This window comes from Harpia harpyja, chromosome Z (assembly GCF_026419915.1).
Source record: "Harpia harpyja isolate bHarHar1 chromosome Z, bHarHar1 primary haplotype, whole genome shotgun sequence".
NCBI lineage: Eukaryota > Metazoa > Chordata > Aves > Accipitriformes > Accipitridae > Harpia > Harpia harpyja.
The window spans coordinates 8,274,760-8,297,073 of record NC_068969.1 but is presented as its reverse complement, the minus strand read 5'-3'; the positions used below and the strand labels follow the sequence as shown (position 1 = coordinate 8,297,073).

The following is a 22,314-nucleotide window of genomic DNA, read 5'->3' as shown; positions in this document are numbered from 1 at the left end:
CCGGGCAGGGCAGAGCCGCGGGCGCGCGCAGGCAGCCGCCGCCGCCGCCGCCATGGGCTGCACCGTGAGCGCCGAGGACAAGGCGGCCGCCGAGCGCTCCCGCATGATCGACAAGAACCTGCGGGAGGATGGCGAGAAGGCGGCGCGGGAGGTGAAGCTGCTGCTGCTTGGTGAGAACCCCGGGAAACCACCCCCACCCCCCCCGCGGACCCCCCCCCCGCTCCCGGGACACCCCACGGGCTCCCCCGCCCGGCCCTGCCGGAACCGGGCAGCCCCGCCGCCTCCGCCCTTGCTGCCCCGGAGCGACCCTGGGTACCTGCCCCGGGGATCCCCCAGGAGTGGGATGCTGGCCCCAGCCCAGCCTGCGGGGTCCGCCCCCCCCCCCAGTGGGGTGTCGGCCCCATCCCAGGCCCCAGGGATCCCCCCAGGAGTGGGGTGCTGGCCCCACAGCAGGCCTGGGGGATCCTCCCCAGGAGTGGGGTGTTGACCCCATCCCAGGCCCCAGGGATCCCCCCAGGAGTGGGGTGATGGCCCCACAGCAGGCCTGGGGGATCCCCCCCAGGAGTGGGGTGCTGGCCCCACAGCAGGCCTGGGGGATCCCCTCTGGGGTGGGGTGCCAGCCCCACCCCAGGTTTTGAGTAGCCCCCCTGGAAGTGAGATGCCAGCCCCACTCCAGGCTTTGAGGATCCAACTGCTGCGAGTGGGGTGCTGGCCCTACAGCAAGCCTTGGGTGTCCCCCAGAAGTGGGGTGCCAGCCCCCCCTGCTGCGGTACCGTACCCCCAACCCCATCGGTGTCCAGCCTGGGCACATCCCTTCGGAGCACAGGCCAGGGGGGATCCCCACCCTCCTGGTGGCTGGGCCCCCCCCAGCAAAGGCCCTGCAAGCCTGGGCACCCTGTCCTGCCTGCCTGGGACCCCCCGGGCTGCACTGGGGGGCTCCTCCGTGGGCTCCCCTCGCCCCCGCCACAGACCGGCTGGGGTGGAGGTAACAGGGCCAACGGGCACCCGCTGCCCCGCGTCTCCCCCCACCGGGGCACTGGGACGGGCCCGAGCCCCTCCATCCCGCCTTCGCCCTCCCTCGCTGTGGGGGAGCGGGGGGCTTGGGCAGCAGACTCTGCCCCGTGTGCTGCCCGCAGCAGGCAGGACCCCCGCGCAGCCCACGGGCGTTCTGCCCCACGGATACCCGATTTCATACCGATAACGGGCCACTCGCGCTCTTCAAAGCGCCCTGGCGATGCTGCTGTGGGCGTTCACAGACCTGCCCTGTGCCTGCAGGCAAGGCAGCCGCTTATTTATTTTAATTTATTATTTTTTTTAATAACTCCCAGTTGGGGTTTTTATTCCCTTCCCGAAATTCCCAGGGAGAGCCTCGCTCCAGGTGTGACGCGGGAGCGCGCGGAGCTCCCACGGCACCGTGGGGCGGCGGGAGCCGGGACGGGCAGAGAAATCCCCGGCTGCTGCCAGGGGAGCGCCGGCAGAAAATGTCTTTCGGCTCGTCGGCAGAGGAAGCAGCCGGCAGCAGGAAGTCACGCCGAAATCCGGCAGCCCTTTATTTGCTAAACCCCTGCCTGCCTTGAGAAATACGTAATTAACGCCTTGAAACGCTCGTTTAAACAGAGCGCTTAGGTTTTTCATTTTTATTTTTATTTTATCTTTGCCTTGGCGTGAGCCGTGCTGGCGGCAAGACCCGTCCTGGGGAGGGGGTCCGGGTGGGGGTCTGTGCCGTCAGGGGGGCTCGCCGGTTGTGCAAGCTCGCCGACCCGCTTGTTTCCGGGGTGGGGAGGGCACCGGCAGAGCGAAACCCCACGGGGTTTGCAAGCTGTTGGGGAAACACGTGGTCCCCCCCTTCGCCGCGAGTTGTTCCTGCACCGGGCCTTGCTGCTGGCTCGGCTCCTCTCGAACCGCTGCCCGGTGTGAAATAACGGTGCCGGGGGGTGCAGCCGGCTAGGGGGGTTTGGCACCTCCTTTCCGCAGGGGACCAGCTGGGATGGGGAGCATTACCCCGGTGCCGTCGGCTCTGGGTGCCTGGGTTGGGGGAGCCCAGCCAGCCGGCACTGAGCATCACCGAGGGGCGGCCGGGGGCTCACTGGCCAGCGAGGATCGCGGTGTGGGCCGGCCAGCCGGCATCCCTAGCCCGTGTCCTGCTCTGTGCTGAAGTGGAGGCAGGAGGAAGAGGACGGCCGCGCTCCCTTCTGCGAAGGCCGGCATTTACGAGCGGCATTTCTGATCTCAGCTGGTTTCTGAAGCCAAAAATAGAGCGAAATGGCTCTTTTTTAATTTTTTTTTTTTTAATGTTTATTTTTTGCCCTCGCAGCTGTTCAGGTGTAAATAGCGCCGGAGCCTTGGGTCACTACTGCCGTTTCCGAGCCGAGCCGCGGCCGGAAAATCCTCCCAAGCAGGCAGGGAGCGGCTGGGGAGGTGGGGCCGGCGTTGCCCCCCCCGGGGGCTGCTGCTTGCGGCATCCCCCCCTCTGTGAGAAGCCCTCGAAGTGGGGACGCAGTGTCGGGTGGATGCTCCCACATCCCCGCTGCCCACCCTTCCTACGGCTTATCTTTTTCCCCATGGTCGGAGGAAGCTTTGAGGAGAACCGGGGCCTTGCATGAGCCCAGGCGGGTGCTTTTTGGTGAACACCACAGCTCTTGGGCATGCTTGGCAAGGCAGAGCTCCGCGGTCCTCCCTGGGGGCTGCAGCCCTCCTGTGTCCTCCAGAAATAGGGAGGGAAAATTAGGGAGGAAAGAAAACAAGGAGAAAAATAGATTCACCCTTTGTGTCGAATCAGCCCATGGCATGAAGAGGAGATGGTTCTACTGAGCACGGTGTGGTTTTTGCTGGCGACTCGTGCCGTCTGGCAGATGCAGCTCGGAGCTGCCAGTGTAGCTGGGCAGGACGTGGTGCGATTGGAGAGCACCCGTCTCGGTGTGCGGCGGTGGTGGTGGGAGTGTAGGACTGTGCCGGCCACCGGCACCGTGGAGGGCTTGGGGCTGACCGGTGAAGCCATCTCGGCTCAGTGCCGTGCCCTGTGTGTGGCCATGTGCTTGCTTCTGCCTTTCCTTCGCCGTGGCGGGCGAGCTGGAGAGGGATGGACATGCGCTGTCGGTGCGGTGGGGACGGGCAGGACCCCCGCGATGGCAGCTGGCACTGCAGGCGTGGGCACGGCGCTGATCCTGCCTGCAGCACCTGCCGCTGCCCGGAGGTTTTCCTCTGCCGTTTGCCGGCTCCGGCAAATAGGTTGCGTGCCGGATAGGTTGCGTGCCAGAGAGCTCTGGTGTCTGATGGGGAGAAGACCCAAATGAAGCAATCCCCCCCTCCCTGCTGCTGGAAACCAACAACCTCCCAAGGTTTTGGTGCTGGGAGAGGCCAGGAGCCGCTGCCGGCACCTGAAAGCACCTGGAGCATCCACCCCATGCAGCAGTGCTGCCAGCACCTCCCGATGCTGCCATCGGCTCCTCGGCATCGCCAGGGCTCAAACTGCTGGAGTCACCAGCCATTTCTGCTGGCAGAGGTGGAAGCTGGGTTCTGCCCAGCCCACCTCTGCCCGCAGGAGCCGGGATGCTCGGGGAGGGATGCAGGATCAGTGGCAGGCAAGCGGTCCCCACGTTCAAAGCCCCTAATTCCTTATCTTCCTTCGGAGGATTAGGAAAGCAAAAGGATTTCTCGGCTGCTCGGGCGGCGTTAGAAGCTGCGAAGGCGCCCGGGGCAGGGGAAGGTGCTGGCGGGTTGATCCTGTCGATCCCCAACAGTTTTCAGTGCTGGAGGTGCAAACCCTGGGGTGAGGATGCTCCCCTCGCACCCCACCCGGGCTGGGTCGCACCGGGGTAGGTCACGCAGGCAGCTGCCTGTACAAGATCCTGCCTGGGCGAGCCAGTAGCTGGGGCGAGGGCAGCCGGAGCAGGGCTCAGCAGCTTTATATTTTTTTTTTCAGGGCTTGCATAAAAATAGAGGAAGGGAGGGACCAGCTGCGACTTTCGGAGGCTGCGTTGCCCCGGCTCTGCCCTGGGCTCGCGTGTGAGCTGCCTGTTTTGCTGCACTTTGTCCTGTCTTGGGGTTTTGTTTTCGTCCTCCCTCCTGCCCCAGCCCAGGGTGATGGGAGGGGATCGGGTCCTCCCTTTGGTGGGGACGCTGGTGGGGCCCCGGTGGTGTTTCTGGCCACGGACCAAGAGGTGTCACAGTGCAGGGGGAGCAGGGAAGAGCTCGGAGCTGTTAGATCTGGGTGTACCCCACATCCAACCCCCTGGAGCTGGTGGCCAGGCTTGGGATGGGACGGGAGGAAGGAGCCTGGCACCCACGCCCTGGGATGGGTCACCCTCATGTCCCCGCTGGTGATGTCCCGGGTGCAGGCAGCTGCCCTCTGCTCTGAGATGAGCTAAGGCTTTGCCCAGGAGAGGCAGCAGGCTTATATGTATATATTTTTTATATATTTTTACATATATGCATTAGAAATATATTTTATATATATTGCTTTTTTGTCTATATGTATCGCTCTTTTGCATGGAGCAATGTATAAATTGATTTATGTATATATTAAAAAGCACATATATATGTTGCTTTACCTATATATATATAGCTTTACAGAAGAAGGTGTCCCATGGCTGAGCCCGCCCAGGGCTGTGGGTGCCAGCGGGTGCCCGAGCGCCGCTGCCGTAGCCGGGGCCGGCCTGGCCTCTCCGCAGCCGCCGGGTTTCCTGCTCCGGGCTGGAGCGCGGGTTTCCGGGCCGGAGGCCGGCTGAATCACCGGAGCTGGGGGAGCTGAGTAATCCTCCATCCCCGCTAGCAGAAAACCCAGGCGGGGGGAGCAGGGTGCCGGCGGCATCCCGGCTGTGCCAGCGGGTGAGCCCGCACCCTATCAGGGTGGTATGGAGGGGATGGTGGCACCCAGGCGTGGGGGCATGGCACCGCCGGGGGCAGCTCTCCGGCACGGGCTGCACCAGAGCCGCTCCGGGTGTTTGGGGCGGGGGCGGAATGCAGGGAGCATCATGGTGTCCCCGTGCCTGGAGCGGCTGGGGGGGCGCGGTGGGTGACAGTCTTCAGGAACCCCCTTTTCTAGGGCTGAGCCCCAAAATTGATGCTGGTGACCCCAAATGTGTCTGGGAGGAGGGGACAGCTCGCTGCTGAGCCGTGCGGGTGCTCTTCCCCAGCCACCCCGGTGCCGGCGCAGCCGGTGTGGGGGCCGAGGGCACCAAAGTGGCTGGTGCCAGCGGAGAGGGAGAGGGACTGCTCCGGCTATGGCAGGGGCAGAAACAGAGCAGCAAAGTTCCAGGATTCCTGGAAAAAGCCTGGCACAAGGATAGTTTTGTCCAGCTTGCAAAGCCTAGCGGCCCTCGTCAGCACCGGGGGTGTGTTTGCCATGCCCCCCCGGGAAACCATCCCCAGCCCACCTCCTCCTTCCCCGTGTGCTCCGAACGTCCTTCTTGCTGCTGATTTATTTCTATTTTATTTATATTTGCGGTGTTTTTTTAATGTGTCTCCATCGGCTGCCTTGGACAGGGGGGTCTGCACCTCCCCAGTGCCCCCCAATTTTTTGGGGTCCCGCCTGGGGACGTGGCATCCCACCAGCTGCCGATGCGCGGGCTCCTCCTGGGAAGTGGCCAGCCCTGGGCCGGAACAGAACGGCCCCTGGGAAAAACGCCCTGTGTTGCTGAGAGGTTTTAAAAAAAATGCGAATATTTTTACAGCAATTTTCCATCTATTTTGGGTAGGAAGGAAAATGTCGAGGGGAATCTCTTTTTATTATTATTTTTTCAGTCTTTGGGGTAACTCTGCTTTTAACACACACCTTTGAAAGTCCAGTTAGATGGGGGTGGTGAGGTGGGGTGGGGTCTGCAGCCGTCCCTCTGTCCAGCTGTCTGTCTGTCCTGCAGGGAAGGGGATTGGCGGGTTTGTCCAGCAGTAAAAACCATCAGTAAATCCATGCTCAAATAATAGCTGCTGTTTGCCAGGCCAGGAAAACTTGCCGGCACAGTGGCTGGGGACGGGGCGCTGGGTGCCGGGGATGGGGATGGCTCCGGACCCACTGGCGGATTGAATTCCAGCTTCTCCCCCGTAATAAGGAAAATTTTCCAGCTGTGCATCGCTTCCATCCACGCCTGGATATTTGAAGGCATAAAACAGGATGGTGCCGTGCTGCAAGATGGAAAATCCCCTCTCAGCGATGTGGGGTGAGGTGGACCCTGAAACCTGTGACCAGCTCCTTAAATATATGGCATTAAATATATGCTGGCCAGAAAGCATCTTAAATCATGGGCTGCAAAATATATGGTGGCTAAATAAATTTTTTGCTGGTGGATTAACAGGGTGTTTTGGAGCTGGGCAGCTGCTTGCTTATTTTAAATTTTTGAAGATTATTTTTAACAAAAAAAAGGGGGAAATCGGCTCGGGAGAGAGCTCTCCTCCTATTTTTGACGGGCGCTGCTCTGGGAATGAGCGCTGCCCAGTCCGGGCAGGCAGGAAGGGTGGGCAGCGCGGGCAGGGCTGGAGGAAGCCCGGCCGTGGGGTCAGCCCATGGTGGGGAGCTTCTCTCCGTCTCCCCCCGATGCCTGGCCGGCACGGGGGGTCCAAAGGACGCGAAGCCCCTCCGGCGCTGCCTGCCTCCTGCCTGGTTTGGGCAGGAGGGTGGAAGCCGGCAGCTGGCACCCTGCCCGGGGATTGTTTTGGGGCTGAATGGACGGCAGCCGGGGTTTTCCGGGGATTGGAAACCCTTCCCCTCCACCGAGTTTGCCTGGGGGGGCTGGGAAGGGTCCCCCCCATGCTCAGCTGGGTGGGAGCCGCTGGTGCTGGTGTGCCCATCAGGCCCTGGCCGATGCTGGGGGTGGCACGGCGGTGGGGAGGCACGCAGCTTCCCTGGCAATTACCTGGCCCCTTCGTTAGGCAAATGCAATGATCTGAAAGGGAAATTGGAGGGGGGGGACACACTAATTGCTGCCGCCCCGGCTTCCTTCTGCACGCTGGTGGGGTAGCCGGGGAGTGTTATTAATTCAGGCCTGAATTTCTGCTCGCCGTAAGCCTGCGGGCTCTCGTGCCGGGTGAGCTCCCGGCAAGCAGAGGTGCTAGCTTGAAATGGGGGGGCAACGGCACGGCTGCCTTCTGCAGGCTACGGGGAAGGAGCCCGGAGCCGCGGGGGAAGTTTGCAAGGGAAATGGCCGGCCTCGGCGGCTGCCGGCTACTGCCGCTCTGCCGGTGGCTGTCAACCCTGCCGGGAGCAGGCAGGAGGTCCCAGGGGTGAGTTGTTGCCTCCCGGGTAGGGAGCAAATGTCAGGCAGGGCAGGAGACTGGGGAACGACTGTCTGGCACCTCACCCCAGGGACGCTTGTAAGCAGGGTCTTCCCTTGCCTTGTGCCTCAATTTCCCTGTCCGGGCACCCGCTGGGGAAGGGCACGGTGAATGCAGCCGGCCCTGGCCGCCGAGCCTGGCGGTACAGGGTGGTATTGTCAGAAACCAGAGGTATTTAATGGAAAAAATGAAGGGATATGCTGAGTCCTTCCCCCTGCTGCTCCCAGCTCCGGGCAGGAGTTGCCAGCACTGACCACGAACACCGGCTGGGCTGTGCTGGGTGCCGCGTCAGCATCCCAAGGGCGCCGGTGGAGGCTGGGTCGGCAGCGCCGGAGAGTCCCCGCCGTGCCAAATGCTCACCTCGGGGCTGAGCAAAGCCTCTCCCTCAGCACGTATTGCATGGAAACCGTGGAGTGGGGTGGTCGTAGCAATAAATGTAGCGTCTGTATAGCCTCAATATGGCCCCAGCCTTGGGGGGCTCCATGCCCTGAGCAGCACCCGCAGTGATATCTGTGGGGTATGTGCCCATCACCTAAGTTGCACTTATGCTGGTGGCACAGGCAAGGGCAGAAGGCGTTTGCTCCCTGCCGCCATGTCTCAGCTGGCATGACGGGCTCTGTTTTTCCCGGTTAATTTTAGCATAATCTCCATTTTTTTTTAAATTTTTTTTTTTTTTTTTTTTTTTTAAAGTCCTCTGTAATCTCTCTTCCCCCTCTGCGGCCGTGCCGGCGCAGCCCTGCTGCTGCCTGCTTGGGGCCCCCCGTAAGGGCAGCTCCATGGCTGAGGGCAGCAGCGAGGGGACCCGCCGAGAGGGTTTGGAGAGGCCGCAGGGATGGACTTGGCTTGGGGGGATCCCCTGGGATTTGCACCCAGAGCCAAGGGCTTCGCTGGTCCTCGGCCAAAGGGGGCTCATCCTGCTGGGGGTCCCGGGGCAAGGCGAGCCAGGCGCTCATCCGTCTCTGTGGCACTCCCTGCCCGGAGAGGGGACAAGGGACATGTGCCGTCCCTTTCCGCTTCCCCTTTGAGCTTCCCCTTTCTTGCAGCCGGGGTGACTTTGCTCTTTCCCTGCTCTCAGCCCAGAGAGGGAGGGCTGGGCCAGGAGCTGCACGTCGCCTGCATGGGGGTGACGTCCCCAAGGGGAACAGTGGCAGAGGAGGAGCTTTAGGTGCCCCGGCCATCTCCTCTGAACCCCTGGCATCCTGCATTTTGATGCTGAAAAATAAACCCAACCCAAAAGCCGTCGGCTTTCCCTGCTGGCAGCCGCCTCCGCAGCCAGGCTGGGGCACAGGACCCTGCAGGCTGGAAAGTGCGCGCTATTTAAAAAAGCAACCCGGGGGCGGCTGATCCCACTGGGAGCCGCTTGAGCTGGCTGGTGGAGGCGGCAGCTTCTTCCCGAGTTCCCTGGGGTGCTCGGCTTTGGGTGCCCGGCTCCCCGCCCGTACCTGGTGGCACGAGCATCTCCGCATCCTGGCCGCTGCCAGCTCCAGCCATGGGCATGTGGTGGGGCTGATGCTCTATCGTCCCCCGGCGCAGTAGGGATGCGGGATGCGGGATGTGGGATGCAGGATGCAACAACTAAGCTCAGGCTCTGCCTGGAGCTGGGATGGAGGGTGATGGGAAGGGCTTAGCTCCCCATTGCAGGGAGCTCCCCACTCCTGAGCTCGGCCAAAGCTGGGGCTGCCAGTCATCTCGGCTGCAGCATGCCAGGACCACGGGGCAAACATTACTCTGTTGACGCCATTTTCCTGGCCCAGATCAGGTGTCATTTCTCCTCTCTGGAGCTATTGCAAGGTCCCCCCCAGCCTCGCCTTTTCCTCCCCCTTTCTTGGCCCTGATATTCCCGGTCCCTGTCCAAGCATCTACTCCAGCCGACGCTGGGAGCTCTTCTCCAATGGCTGAGGCATCCGCTGCCCTCCCTCCCTGGGCTAGGGGGGTCCCAGTAGGGTGGGGGTCCCCAGCTTCAGGCAGCACCTCACTGCTTGTCCCCCCTTCTTGTTTCTTCACAGGTGCCGGCGAGTCTGGGAAGAGCACCATTGTCAAACAGATGAAGTGAGTGGTCCCCACACCATCGCTGCAGCCGGCACCACGCAGGCCTCGGCCACGGGCTCCGAAACTGGTGGTGGCTGGGAAAAGCTCCCCATGCCGCAGAGCATGGGTGGGGAGCAGCACCCCCAGGTGCCCTGCAAAGGGCTGACCTTGCCTGATTTTCTCCCCTGCCCCAGGATCATCCACGAGGATGGCTACTCAGAGGAGGAGTGCCGGCAGTACAAAGCCGTGGTCTACAGCAACACCATCCAGTCCATCATGGCCATCATCAAGGCGATGGGGAACCTGCAGATTGACTTTGGAGACTCCTCCAGAGCGGTGGGTGCCCTCCTGCTCCCGCCGCACCTGGGAAGGGTGGGGGTTCTTGGGGAACAAAAGCAGATGCACCCAAAGCTGGACCAGGATTAAGGGTGGCCCTGCCCAAGGCCTGCCACTCCCTGGCTGGCTGTGACCTCCTGTCCCTGGCGCTGAGGATGGGGGGGACCCAAAGTATAACCCATGGGTGTCTGCCTGGGCATGGGCCCTGATGGCTGCAGGGGTGGGGGTCCCACTGCTTCCCTTGTGTCTTGTCCCCATCCACTGCTGGAGCTCCTGCCCTGCTGTCCAGGTGGGACATGGTAGGCTCCAGTCAGGTCCTTTAGGGCAGAGTGAGCCCCAATAACCCTCTGCCAATGCCTGAGCCCTGTTTTTTCCCTGCAGGATGATGCTCGGCAGCTCTTTGCGCTCTCCTGCACCGCCGAGGAGCAGGGCATCATGCCAGAGGACCTGGCCAACGTGATCCGGAGGCTGTGGGCTGACAACGGGGTCCAGGCTTGTTTTAATCGCTCCCGAGAGTACCAGCTGAACGACTCCGCTGCCTAGTGAGTACCCCTGCTCCTCTCCCCCAGCTTGGCTGGATCAGAGCCCTGTGGGCAGCATCACTTTTATTGAGCAACAGAAAATCCCCCCGGGGGCTGCTGTTCCCCATTGCCAGGCTTGGGGGCTGGTGCTGCCACTTCCCGCCCGGCACTGGGGTTGAGCTGGAGCAGAACTGGGAAGGCAGATGTTTCGAAAGCTGTTTCCTCCCCTGGCAGGGTGCTGCGTCCCCTGGGAGGGGGGTACCGGGGCATCCCCCTCCTGCTGCCACTCCGTGCCCACTGCCCTTCCCTGGGGATGCTCTCCCCTGGCCTCTGCATCCTGAGATGCCTCCCCCCTGTGTGAGCATAGCTGGGAGTCCTGCCCATCCCTCTGCCTGCGGGCATGGGCCATGAAGGCAAGGAAAATCCCCAAAGCAAGCACTGGGGACCCTTATATCTGAACAGGATGCACAAGAGGGTTTTCTTTTTCCTTTTAAATGAATTTATACAGAAGGACTTGACATTACGCTGGCGTATTAGCTGGCAAACTGGTGTTGAGGTAGATAAATTGCCTGCATCTGGTTGGGTTTATCCCTGAAGAGATTTAATAAATAAGTTAATCTGCCTAAAGTATGATTGCTGGAGAGGGTGGTGCAGCCGAGGCTGCGCTCAGCTCGCATGGTGCCCTCCTGTCCTCTCTGCCTAGACCTGTTGTGGTAAAGCAGTGCTGGGGGGAGCTCATGGTGTGCTGGGAAACCCCCACCAAGGCTGGTCCCACTGAGGATTGAGCGCCCCTGGGACTCGCCACCATCCTGGGGGCTGCTTGGTCCCCTGTGTGCCAGCCCAGCCGTCCCCTCCCGCTTGGCACTGGCAGGTCCCTCTTCTGCACTGAGGTCACTGGGGTGAAGAGGTTGCAGGAAACCTCCTGGCAAGCACTGAGCCCGGAGAAGCTCCTGGCAGTGCTTTCCTCTGGCACCTGTGGCTTTTGCTTCCTCCTGCCCGGCACCTGCCCACCCTCCCCAGCCCCTGTCCTGCTCAGCCCCATCGCTCCCCAGTCAGCACCAGCATCTCCTGGCAGTGCCGCGCTGTGCCGTGGGTGCTAGTTTGGAGGCACGGGAGACCCGGCAGGTGCCTGGCAGCTCACACGCGCAGTTCGAGCAAATATATCTGCAAAGTGTCTGCAAATCGAGCATTTGCCATAAGTGCATTTATGGAGCGTTTGGCACATTACAGGGGTTGGACGAGTATTAATTAGGAGCCCCCTCCAGCTGTTGCTCCAGTCTTTTTCCAGCCCTGTGGAGATGCCAGTACGGTAGTTGATGCCCCATCTGTCCCTATGGGGATGGTGCTGTGCCCATGGTGCCGCTGGCACAGGGCACCCTGGGGGTGAGGAGCCCCGTGCTGTGCCCAGCACGCAGCTCACCTGCACCCCAGCCCTCTGCAGCAGCCCCCAGCCTCCTCCTCCACAGCCCCTTGGGGTGCCAGGAGCTCAGGGTGCCGGGGCAGGTGCTCACCGGCCCCCCGGGGGCTGGGTGCGAGGTCCGAGTGCCGCTGGCACCGCGCACGGCCCTGCCGCTGTGTTTCCTGTTTTTTTGTCAGCCGGAGGCCGCCTGTGTTTCCGGCTGTTTTCGAGCTGCTCCGTGGCGTCGGCGTCGGCGTGCTGGCCCCCCCGCCCTCGCACCCACAGCAGGGTCCCGGGGCGCCCACCCATGGCTTCGGCTTTGCTCCGGCACACCAGAGGGCTTCCCGGGAGCTGGCGAGCGGCCGCACTGCCATCAGAGCCGGGGATCCCCGTGGCCTCGCAAGCTGTAATCTGACTTTCACCAGATTACGGGGCTGCAAAGGCCTTAATTAGCGCAAGCCTAATTTGCTTAAAGGAGCCTGTTTATAATAACCCAATTAAAGCAACGTGAGCTGGAGAAATCGAAACCCGCCTTGGTCCCCCCCCGGCAACCCTGGGCCGGTCTCGGCGGCTGCCTGGGGACCGAGCCACCGTCGCTACTGGGAGCTGGGGTCTGGCAGGGCTGGGGCAGACAGCAGGGCAGGCGATGCCACCCTGGGGGGCTCAGGATGGGCAGCAACCCCCCGGCCATGCTGCTCCCCATCCCTCCGGCCGCCCGCCTCCCGCTTCCTCCCAGGACGCCAGCCCTTTGTGTTTTTTGACTATAAATGGCACGGCGCCATCGATTGTTTCCGCCGGCGCTGTGGCCGGTTGCCATAGCAGTGAATACTTTCCTCTTGCCATTTCCCCCATGCAAACGGCCAGGGGGAACAGGGGGGAGCCCCCCAGCCCCGGCTGCGTCCCCTGCCCAGCCCCTGGTGCCGGCACGGTGCCCCCCGAGCCCTCGTTCCCGTGCGTCCTCTTGCCGTCCCAGCAGCTGGCTGTCCTGCCCTGCCCTGCCTGTGTCTGGCAGGGCCGCGGGGTGACCCCGGGGTGCAGATGGGGTCTGCTGTGCTGCCGGGCTTGGCGCTGCCCACGCCGAGTGGACGATGCCGGGGTGTGGGCAGGGGACTCTGGGGTGGTGTGGGGATGCCCCGTGGGATTTGGATGGGTCGTGCCCCACGGTCCAGCTTCCACAGCGCCTTTCTGCTCCCTCCCCAGCTACCTGAACGACCTGGAGAGGATAGCCCGTACCGACTACATCCCCACCCAGCAGGACGTGCTGCGCACCAGGGTGAAGACCACCGGCATCGTAGAGACCCACTTCACCTTCAAGGACCTGCATTTCAAGTATGTCCGACCCTTTCCCTTTTGCGTTTTCCAAGGCAAAAACCCAAACCCCTCCCTCCCTGTGCCGGGCTGGATCCTGCTTGCACGCTGCATGCACCGAGCCCCCCCCGGGTTTGCTCATGGCGGGAGCTGCTGCCTCGGAGAGAGCGGAAACCGCCGAAATAGCTGGAGCAGCCTCAAAAACGCCTCGCAGGGCTCAGCCCGGGGGCGGATCCAGCCTCTGGCGAGGAGGGGAAGGGGGAAGACATCCTCCGGGTGCGTGACGCCGCTTCCGTCGTGGGAAGAGCGCTGGGCGGGAGCCGGGGGTCTTGGGGTCAGGCACCGGTGCTGCTGCCCACTGGCACCCCGGGGTTGCTTTCCACTGAAAACCCAGGGGAAATAGTCAGGGCTTCAGTTTCCGAGGCAAAAAGCCAGCATTGTGCACATCCCGGGGGATTTAGTCACTTCGTAATGGATCTGCTGGGGTCCTCTCTGAGTGCGGGGGGCTCACAGGGACCCCTGTGCCACCCCGGTGGGATGGAGGGGCTTGGTTGTGCATCGCCAGGGCCGTGCTTGGGAGGTGTCAGTGGGGCGGAGAGGATGATTCGGGGAGGGGGCATGTCAGCGAGGAAGCCACCCCGCCGGCCGGGTGGTTGGCGGTGGATGTGGTGCTGCTGCCGGGCTCTTCGTGGAGGCAGGGCATCCTCTGCCGCCTGCAGCGGGAGAGGCGCGCGGTGCACCAGGATCATCCCTTGAGTCCTCGTGCTGCCTGCAATCCTGCTGAGCCCACAGGCGCTCGGCTGAGCACCGGTGGCTCCCCTCAGTCCAAGGTCTCCGGCAAAACCCCGCAGTGCCCTCTCCGGATCAGGTCTCTGAGAGCATCTCCCGGAGCCCGGCTCGAGGGAGCATGGTGCTGACAGCCCCTGGGAAAGGTGGCCTGATCCTGCCTGGCTCATGGCGAGGATTTGCTCTGGCTGGGATCTGAGCCCAGACACTGCCCTGTCCCTGGGATGGGTGGCAGGTGCCGGGGCAGATCCGCGGCACCGGCAAAATCCCTGGGGTGGTGGTGCCATGCTCTGCCCGCCCTGGTGCTTTTTCCCAGCACAGCTCCTGCTCTGGGCAGCCGGGGAAACTGAGGCAGGGAGTGGGGCGAGGGTGGTGGGGCCGGGAGCTGCCGCCCATTGCCACGCTGCCTCCCTGCCGCAGGATGTTTGATGTGGGCGGCCAGCGCTCAGAGCGGAAAAAGTGGATCCACTGCTTCGAGGGGGTGACGGCCATCATTTTCTGCGTGGCCCTGAGTGCCTACGACCTGGTGCTGGCTGAAGACGAGGAGATGGTGAGTTGGGGGGATGGAGCCGGCACCGTGAGCCATCCCCTCCTTTGGGGGCCGGGGGAGCACCTCCTCCTCTGGTGGGCACCAGTGCCCTGGCCAGCACAACCCAAGCCTTGCAGGGCCCTCAGCATCCCCTGCCCGGGCAGGCAGGAGCAGTGGCGGGGGGCGGCAGGTTGGGCAGCAGTTGGGTGGGCACTGCCTGGTGGTCCCTGCCCGGCTCAGGCTGCTGTCTCCCTTGCCAGAACCGGATGCACGAGAGCATGAAGCTCTTCGACAGCATCTGCAACAACAAGTGGTTCACGGACACGTCCATCATCCTCTTCCTCAACAAGAAGGACCTCTTTGAGGAGAAGATCGTGCACAGCCCCCTGACCATCTGCTTCCCCGAGTACACAGGTACCAACGGGGTCCCTTGGTGCCCACCCTGGCAGCAGGAGCAGGCAGCACCTTGCCCAGGCAGTGTAGCAGGAGATGCTGGGGATGAAGATGGTGGCTTTCCTGTGCCCGGGGAGCGGTGTGTTGGGGCAGCAAGTGGCGTGCAGTGGTGTTTGAGGTGCCCCAGGGGGTGGGGGAAGATGGAGGGGGACAAGGGGCAGCAGCCCTGGGGGGGTTTAGCTGAGGCTCGCTGTGCCTGTTGGTGGCAGGGGGGTGCCAGTGTCCCCGGGTGGCCATGGGGCAGCCCAGTGTCTCCTCCTCCCCAGGGGCCAATAAGTACGACGAGGCGGCCGGCTACATCCAGAGCAAGTTCGAGGACCTGAACAAGCGGAAGGACACCAAGGAGATCTACACCCACTTCACCTGTGCCACCGACACCAAGAACGTGCAGTTCGTCTTCGACGCCGTCACCGACGTCATCATCAAAAACAACCTGAAGGACTGCGGGCTCTTCTGAGGGCCGGCGCTGCCCAGGTGGGTGGTGGTCCCGGTGGTGACTCCCAAAATGGGGTGGTCACGGAGCATCCTCTGGGGATGGGACGGGCGCTGCCTGCCGTCCCACCATGGCACAGGTTGGTGGTGGGTGCCCGTGCCCCCCATCCCCAGATCCCACCCGCTCACCACCCGCTCTCTCCTAGGACCCCCGGCCGCGCCGGTGAAGGAAGGACCGTGCCACCCCCCTACTCCTGCTTCTCTTCGGATTCATCCCTCTGCCCCCACCCCATAAAGAGACTTTTTGGGTGCCAGCGTGGTGGCAGGGCCTGTGTCGCCCCTGCCACCCACGCTCCCCCCCCCCCCATCCTCCTCCTCCTCCTCGCCAGTGTCGCCCTTCCTGGGGAAAACGAGGTTTTAATCTTGGTTTTTAACCCCTGAACCACTCCAGCCCCCCAGTTCATTCACTCCCGAGCCCAGGCGCTCTCATTGTTTACATTGCAAGTGTTGCTGGCACGGGGGGGACACAGGGGTCCCCTTGAGGATGCCCACCCGGCCTAAAACACGACCGATGACATTCCTTTTACTAAACCAGAAAAGAAAGAAAAAAAAAACCCAACCCAAAACCGTGCAAAAAACCACACCACACCGGCTGGGGCGAGGTTGCTTTTTAAAGAAACCTTTTTACCAAACTATTTAAAAGCGTCAAGTGCTACGTGGTGGCGATGTCCTCCATGGCCAGCCCACCCCCCAACCGCGTGCCTTGGGGGGGGTCCGCGCCCCACCCCGCCTCGCTGCCCCCCACCCCGCCGCCCAGAGGGACGGGCAGCCCCCGGCAGGCAGTGGCTGGGCAGGAGGGCGGGCAGGGGGCTGCTGCCCACTGCCTGTATTCCCCCCCCTTCTTTCTAAGCCTAGTTTTGTAGGGCTAGCTGTTGCGTTGGGCGAGGAGAGCCCGCTGTACAGAGCGGCCCCCGCTGTCCCCCCCCCAGCCCGGGGGGGCCCCCTCAGCTGGTGCCCGCGGCCTCGCTTTTCCCACAGGATGTTTTACCGAATTGTTCACATGGTTTGAAATAATAAAATGTAGAAAGGAAAAAAAAAAAAAAAGAAGAAAAATATATATACTGACCCCTCCCTCCCCTGTGACCCAGGGGTGGGCATGGGTGTTTCACCTCTGCAGGAGAACTGGAGGGGCCCCGGGGATGGGAGAGGGACACGGGGTGGGCTGGCATCACCGTGGGGGCTTGGCAGCATCCCCTGGGTGTGGGAAGTGAGGGTAGCAGCGGGACCCTTGGGGAGGGAGCTGGGATGTTGCTGGGGGGCTGAGCTCCCCCGGGGATGCTGGCTCAGCAGCTGTGGGTGCTTCTGGGGCGGGGGGCATGATCACCCACTGGCCTTGCAGCAGGGGGGATGGTGGCACCCAGGGGACCCCAGTACCACGCAGTGCTCGGGGACACCCAGTGACCTGCGGCCCTGAAGGAGATCTTGCACCCAGCAGCCCACAGGGACCCCCAGCTCCAGGGGACACCCGTGGACACCCAGGACCCAAGGCACCCACAGCACCCCTCCAGCTCTAAGGGGTACCCAGGGAATCCCAGGACCCCCTGGCACCCAGGGGACCCCCAGTACCCCTCAGTTCCAAGGGGTACCAGGGACCACCAGCACCCTGCAGCACCCCAAGTTTCACCCAGCACCAAGGGGCACCCAGAGACCCCCAGCCTCCTCAGCACCAAGGGTCATCTGGGGACCCCTAGCACCCCCAGCTCCAAAGGGAACACAGGGACCCCTAGGAACCCTCAGCCCCAAGCGGTATCCAGGGACGCCCAGGACCCCCCAGTACCCCACCAGCTCCAAAGGGAACCCAGGGACCCCTAGGACCCCCCAGCTCCAAGGACTACACAGGGACCCCCAGGACTCCCCAGCACCCCTCAGCTCCAAGTGGCACTCAGGGATCCTTGGCCCCCCCCAAGGGACCCCCAGTACCCCCAGCTCCAAAGGGAACCCAGGGACCCCCAGGACCCCACCAGTTCCAAAGGGAACCCAGGGACCCCCAGCACCCAAGCTCACCCAGTGTCCCCCAGCACCCAGCAGCACTGGGTGCCCCACAGTGCCGGCCGGCGGGAGGGCTGGTAGGGAGGGGGAGCGGAGCCTTGCCCCCCACCCAGTGGTGGCTCCAGGGCCGAGTGGGTCAAATCCCGGGGGTTTGGGACAAGTGGAGATGGTTGCAGAGGTGGGCTGGGGGCAGCGGCGGGGCTGGGCTCCAGGGGAGGGGGAGGCCCGGGCTGGGGAGGGGGTGCTGGGGCTGGGGCTCAGAAGAGCCCGCAGTCCTTGAGGTTCTCCTTGATGATGATGTCGGTGACGGCGTCAAAGACGAACTTGACGTTCTCGGTATCGGTGGCGCAGGTCATGTGGGAGTAGATCTCCTTCACGTCCCGCCGCATGTTCAGCTCCAGGAACTGCAGCTTGATGTAGTTACCCGCGTCGTCGTAGGTGTTGGGACCTGGTGGCATTGCCATGCCATGAGTGGGGTCCCCTGCTGAGCCATGGGTCCCCCCGCCACGGGTGCTGGCCCAGCGTCACCCAGCGCTCCCCTGGGTGGGCAAACCTTGCTTGGTCCGTGAGCAAGGCTAGTGCAGCGTCGCTCGCATGGGGTGCTGAGGACACCTGGTGGGTGGCTGCTGCAGGGTGCTGGCACCCAACCCTTCACCGCACCCCACCACCACCCACCCTGCACCCCGTGGGAGAGCCGCTGCCACCCTCACCGTCGTAGTCGGGAAAGCAGATGCTGAGATGGGCCTTCTTGATCTTCTCCATGAAGACATCCTTCTTGTTGAGGAAGAGGACGATGGAGGTGGTGGCGAAGTAGCGGTGGTTGCAGATGCTATTGAAGAGGTGCAGGCTCTCGTGCATGCGGTTCTGTGGAGGGACACAGCCCCATGGTGACCCCCACATCGTGACGGGGACAAAGTGGAGGTGGTATAGGGTGGTGAGCTTTCCTCACCACTTCGTCATCCTCCACCAGCACCATGTCGTAGGCGCTGAGGGCCGCGATGAAGATGATGCAGGTCACCCCCTCGAAGCAGTGGATCCACTTCTTCCGCTCCGAGCGCTGGCCACCCACATCAAACATCCTGGACAAGACAAGAGGGGGTCAGCACCCCCCCCCAACCCCTGCCCACCACCCTGGCACCAGCCCTCACCGGGGGCTCGGCCCCCACCTGAAGTTGAGGTCTTTGAAGGAGAACTGGGTCTCAATGATGCCAGTGGTCTTGACACGAGAGCGCAGCACGTCCTGCTCCGTGGGGACGTAGCCGGGAGTCACCAGGCGCTCCAGGTCTGACAGGTAGCTGGCCAGGCACACAGCAGGCACGAGACAGGGGTTGGCAACCCCAGACCCGACAGCCCACCCCCGAAAACACCCCCACTACGTACTAGCCAGCCGAGTCATTGAGCTGGTACTCAGAGGCGCGGTCAAAGCAGGCTTGGATGCCTGTGTCCTTCCAGAGCCGCCCGATGATGTCTGACAACTCCTTGGGCATGGTGCCTTCCTCAATGGTGTCCGAGATGTGCAGAAGCTTGCGGGCATCGTCCTACAAGAGAACGGCTCAGTGGGGCCGGGGAGCTGGGGGACCCCCCCCCGCCCAGCATGGGGTGCTCCTCACCTGGCGAGCCGAGTCCCCATACTGGATGTTGAGGGTGGTCATGGCCCGCACGATGGCCAGCATGGACTGGAGCGTGTTGCTGTAGATGATGGCGATGAACTCCAGGCATTCCTCCAGTGAGTAACCATCCTGGTGGATGATCCTGGCAAGGGAGGGGGGGCGTGGGGCTGAGCTGGTTGCTGCGGGGTGGGGGGCACCCATGGGTGCAGCATAGGGGTGGGTGGAGCACTGGTGGATGGGGTGACCCATGGGTGCAGTATGGGACTGAGCTGGGCGCTGTGGGTTGAGCAAGGCACTAAGGGGTGGGTGCACCCCATGGCTGTGGCATGGGGCAGGCACATGGCACGGTGAGGCACGGCCAAGTGGCACCCCTTGGCACTTACTTCATCTGCTTGACGATGGTGCTCTTCCCCGACTCCCCTGCTCCTGCGGGGACAAAGCACGGGTCATGGCAGTGCCCATGGCAAGGGCACCCCTGGCTGTGCCCCACGCTGGACCCCTGGGACCCCCCCCGTGCCTGGCATGGCTGGGGGGCACTGGTGGCCGTGCCAGGTCCATGGTTCAGGGCAGGGGGATTACAGCCTGGTGCCAGCGGGCATTAGGGTTGGGCTGAGCCGCTGTGGCTAATGGGATCTGTGGCAGCTTAGCCCGGGACATGCTCGGGGACCCAGGGGAGGGGTAGGGGACATGATGGCATCGCATCCCACCACCCGATGCCCCAAGCCTGTGCAGGGCAGGAGGACGTGCCCTGGGCTGGGCCAGGAGGGCAGCGATGGTACCCATGGCCCCACGACATCCAGGGCACCCCAGTCCTTGGGCACCACTGGGGCAGCTGGGAGGGACTGGGAGGGACACACAGTGCAGGGGGACTATAGGGATAGACACAGGGGTGGTGATGTGAGCTGCATGGGGGTGCCTAGGAGGATGAGGGGGGGTGAGGGGGGGCTGCTGGGTTGGGGTGCTGGTAGGTGGTATTGGTGAAAGCTCTTGAGATGATAGGTTGGTTGGGGTCGGGGGGGCTGGGAATGGGGGGATGTTGGGTGGGCTGGTTGGGTTTGGGGGACACCCAGAAGCTGGGAGTTCTTAGCTTGGGCTGTTCAGATGGGTTGTTGGGTTTGGGGTGCCTGGTGGGGGGCGAGGGGGGAGCTGTTGTGCAAGTTGTTGAGATGAGCTGGTTTAGGGGACCCTGGGAATGGGGGGGGCTCTTGGGGTGACTTGGTTGGGTTTAGGGGTGCCAGTGGGGCAAGAGAAACGTTGGGTGGCCTTTTAGGGTGGGCTGGTTGGTTTTAGGGGTGCTTAGGAGCAGGGGGCTGTTGGGTGGACTGTTGGGGTAGGCTGGTTGGGTTTAGGGGTGCTGGAGGCATCAGGGAAACTTTGGGTGGGCTGTTGAGGTGGGCAGGTTGGGTTTAGGGCTGCCTGGGAATGGGGGTGCTGTTGGGGTGGACAGGTTGGGTTGAGGGGTGCTGGGAAGTGTCAGAGGAACATTGGGTGGGCTGTTGGGGTGAGCTGCACAAAGGATGGATATGTCCCCCAGGGTGTCCCCTCCCTACCCAGTAGCAGCAGCTTGACGGTCCTGGCATCCTTCTCAGCGTCCTCCTTGAGCTTCTTCTCCAGCTCGCGGGAGTGCTTCTCCTCGGCGCTGGCCCCGGCACCCATCCTCGGCCCCGCGGCCCTGCGGCTCACCCGCTCCTTGGAGGTCAGCACCAGGATGGGCAACGAGCTCCAGCCCCCCGCCGCCTCCAGCGCTCGCCTCCCTGCGCCCGCCGCGCCTGCCGCCGACTGCCCCGCTGCCGCCACCACCGCCCACCCAATGTGGGCCAAGGACGGGGCCAAGGTCCTGGGGGGCCGCCCGGCAGGGTGCTGCGCTCAGCACCCGTGGCTTAAGCTGGGCCCCCCCCCCCCCGCCCTCCCCAGATAAACCCCCTTAAATCTGCAGCGGGCTGAGCTCAGCAATCCTGCAGCTCCCGGCGTCAGCGCTTCTGCCGGGGGGGCCCAAGGCCGGCCAGCCCCCCGCTTTGGCCCTGCCTTGGGGCTGTGACACGGACACCTCTGGGGACGTGGGACCCCCACCTAGCTCCGGCTTTGCTGTGGAGCCTGGAGTGGGGGGGGGCTTGGAGCTGGGGGGCTCCTCTGGGGTCTGGTAGAGGCTGGGGGCAGTGGGTGGAAATGTCCCCATTGTCCCCAGCTCACACTGGTCATACCCCCTGCTCTGGACCAGTGCCCACAGTCCCCTCCAGTAAGCCATCCCAGTGTCCCCAGGTCCCTGTGCCCAGTGTCCCCAGGAGCCCCTCCCCTCTGTGATCAAACGCCAGCCCCAGTCACCCCACCCTGTGCCCCCAGACCCCCTTCCAGGACCCTCCACCAATGTCGCCAGGCCTCCCGGGTGCACTCCTTAGTGTCCCCAGCCACCCACCAGTACACTTCCAGTGTCACCAAGCCAGCCCAGCATCACTCTCTGGAGTGTCCCCAGTCGCCTCCAGCAACACTTGCACAATGCTCTCAGGGAGTGCCCGAGTACCATCCCCGGGGTCTCCAAGCCCAGTAACACTCCCCAAGGAGAAATCCCAGTGTCCCCAAGCATTCCCATTCCCCCCAAAGTGTCCTCAGGATATGTCCCCCCAAAAAACCTTGCCCAGTGTCCAGGGGCACCCCAGTGCCACCCCCGTGCTCCCACACCAACCACAGTGACCCCTCCAATGTCCCCAGGCCGCTCGGTGCCCCTCCCCAGTGTCCTTGGGCCACCAGTTCCCCCCCTCCCACGTCCCCAGCGCTGCCATCGTGGCCACCCCAGTAAGACTTAGTGTCCCCAGGGACATCCCAGTAACCCCTCTGTGTCCCCACGCCCCGGCCCCCAGCGTCCCCAGGCCCTGCCAGGACTCCCCCAGGTGTCCCCAGTAGAGCCCAGTGACCCGTGTCCCGACCCCCCCGCGATGTCCCCAGTGCCCCCCCGCACCGCGGGGCTGGTGCAGCGCCGACCTCGGCCGCCAGGGGGCGGAAGGAGCCAGCCCAGCTCCCCCAGTACAGCCCTGCGCCGCCCCCAGTACTGCCCCCAGTACAGCCCTTCACCGCCCCCAGCGTACCCAGTACTACCCCCAGTGTAGCCCCGCACCTCCCAGCGCTGACACCAGTGCCTCCCGGGCCTGCCCAGAGGAGGCTGGTACCACCCCCCGTTGCCCCCTGTACCGACTAAAGTGTTCCCAGTACGGCCCGGTATCGTCCACTACCACCCCCAGTGTCCCCTGTAGAGTCCGCCCCCTGCCCCATGCCTGCAGTGCCACCAAGTACCAGCCCCCAGTACCAAATCCTAGTGCTCCAGTACTTTCCCCAGTGCCCCCAGTACTGACTCCGAGTGCTCCCAGTGCCTCCAGTAACACCCAGTACTGGCCGCTAGCCTAGACCAGTGTACACCCCCAGCATACCCCTAACACCTCCCTGCATCCCCCATCCCGCCCAGTGCCCACCCCCAGCACCCTTAACGCCACCCAGTGCCCCCAGTGTTCCCAGCACACCGCTGCTATGTGCATGCCCAGGGCCCCCCCCCGCTTCCCCCCCGGCTGCAGCCCAGACTTCTGCACCCCCCGGCAGGGCTGGGGGGCA

At 63.5% G+C, this 22,314-nt stretch overlaps 2 protein-coding genes across 3 annotated transcripts; one reads left to right on the top strand and one right to left on the bottom strand.

The window, feature by feature from the left end:
• LOC128137809 (guanine nucleotide-binding protein G(i) subunit alpha-2) lies at positions 1-15,677 on the top strand. The gene is made up of 9 exons (XM_052779006.1): positions 1-170; positions 9,273-9,315; positions 9,489-9,630; positions 10,012-10,172; positions 12,751-12,879; positions 14,065-14,194; positions 14,434-14,587; positions 14,893-15,100; positions 15,265-15,677. Exons 1-8 carry the CDS (start codon positions 53-55, stop codon positions 15,081-15,083), a joined length of 1,068 nt encoding a protein of 355 aa, XP_052634966.1. The 5' UTR covers positions 1-52; the 3' UTR covers positions 15,084-15,100; positions 15,265-15,677.
• Positions 15,678-16,708: 1,031 nt separating this feature from the next.
• GNAT1 (G protein subunit alpha transducin 1) lies at positions 16,709-20,563 on the bottom strand. 2 transcript variants are annotated; one of them, XR_008233852.1, is made up of 9 exons: positions 20,268-20,563; positions 19,101-19,143; positions 18,718-18,859; positions 18,488-18,645; positions 18,274-18,402; positions 18,057-18,186; positions 17,818-17,971; positions 17,123-17,555; positions 16,709-16,850 (listed from the first exon to the last, which is right to left on the bottom strand). XR_008233852.1 is itself a non-coding variant. In XM_052779007.1 (8 exons), exons 1-8 carry the CDS (start codon positions 20,371-20,373, stop codon positions 17,365-17,367), a joined length of 1,053 nt encoding a protein of 350 aa, XP_052634967.1. In that variant the 5' UTR covers positions 20,374-20,563; the 3' UTR covers positions 17,075-17,364. The 2 variants fall into 2 exon arrangements, 1 of the variants encoding a protein (XP_052634967.1); XM_052779007.1 differs by lacking the exon at positions 16,709-16,850 and having other exon boundaries at positions 17,075-17,555.
• Between the last annotated feature and the right edge of the window lie 1,751 nt (positions 20,564-22,314).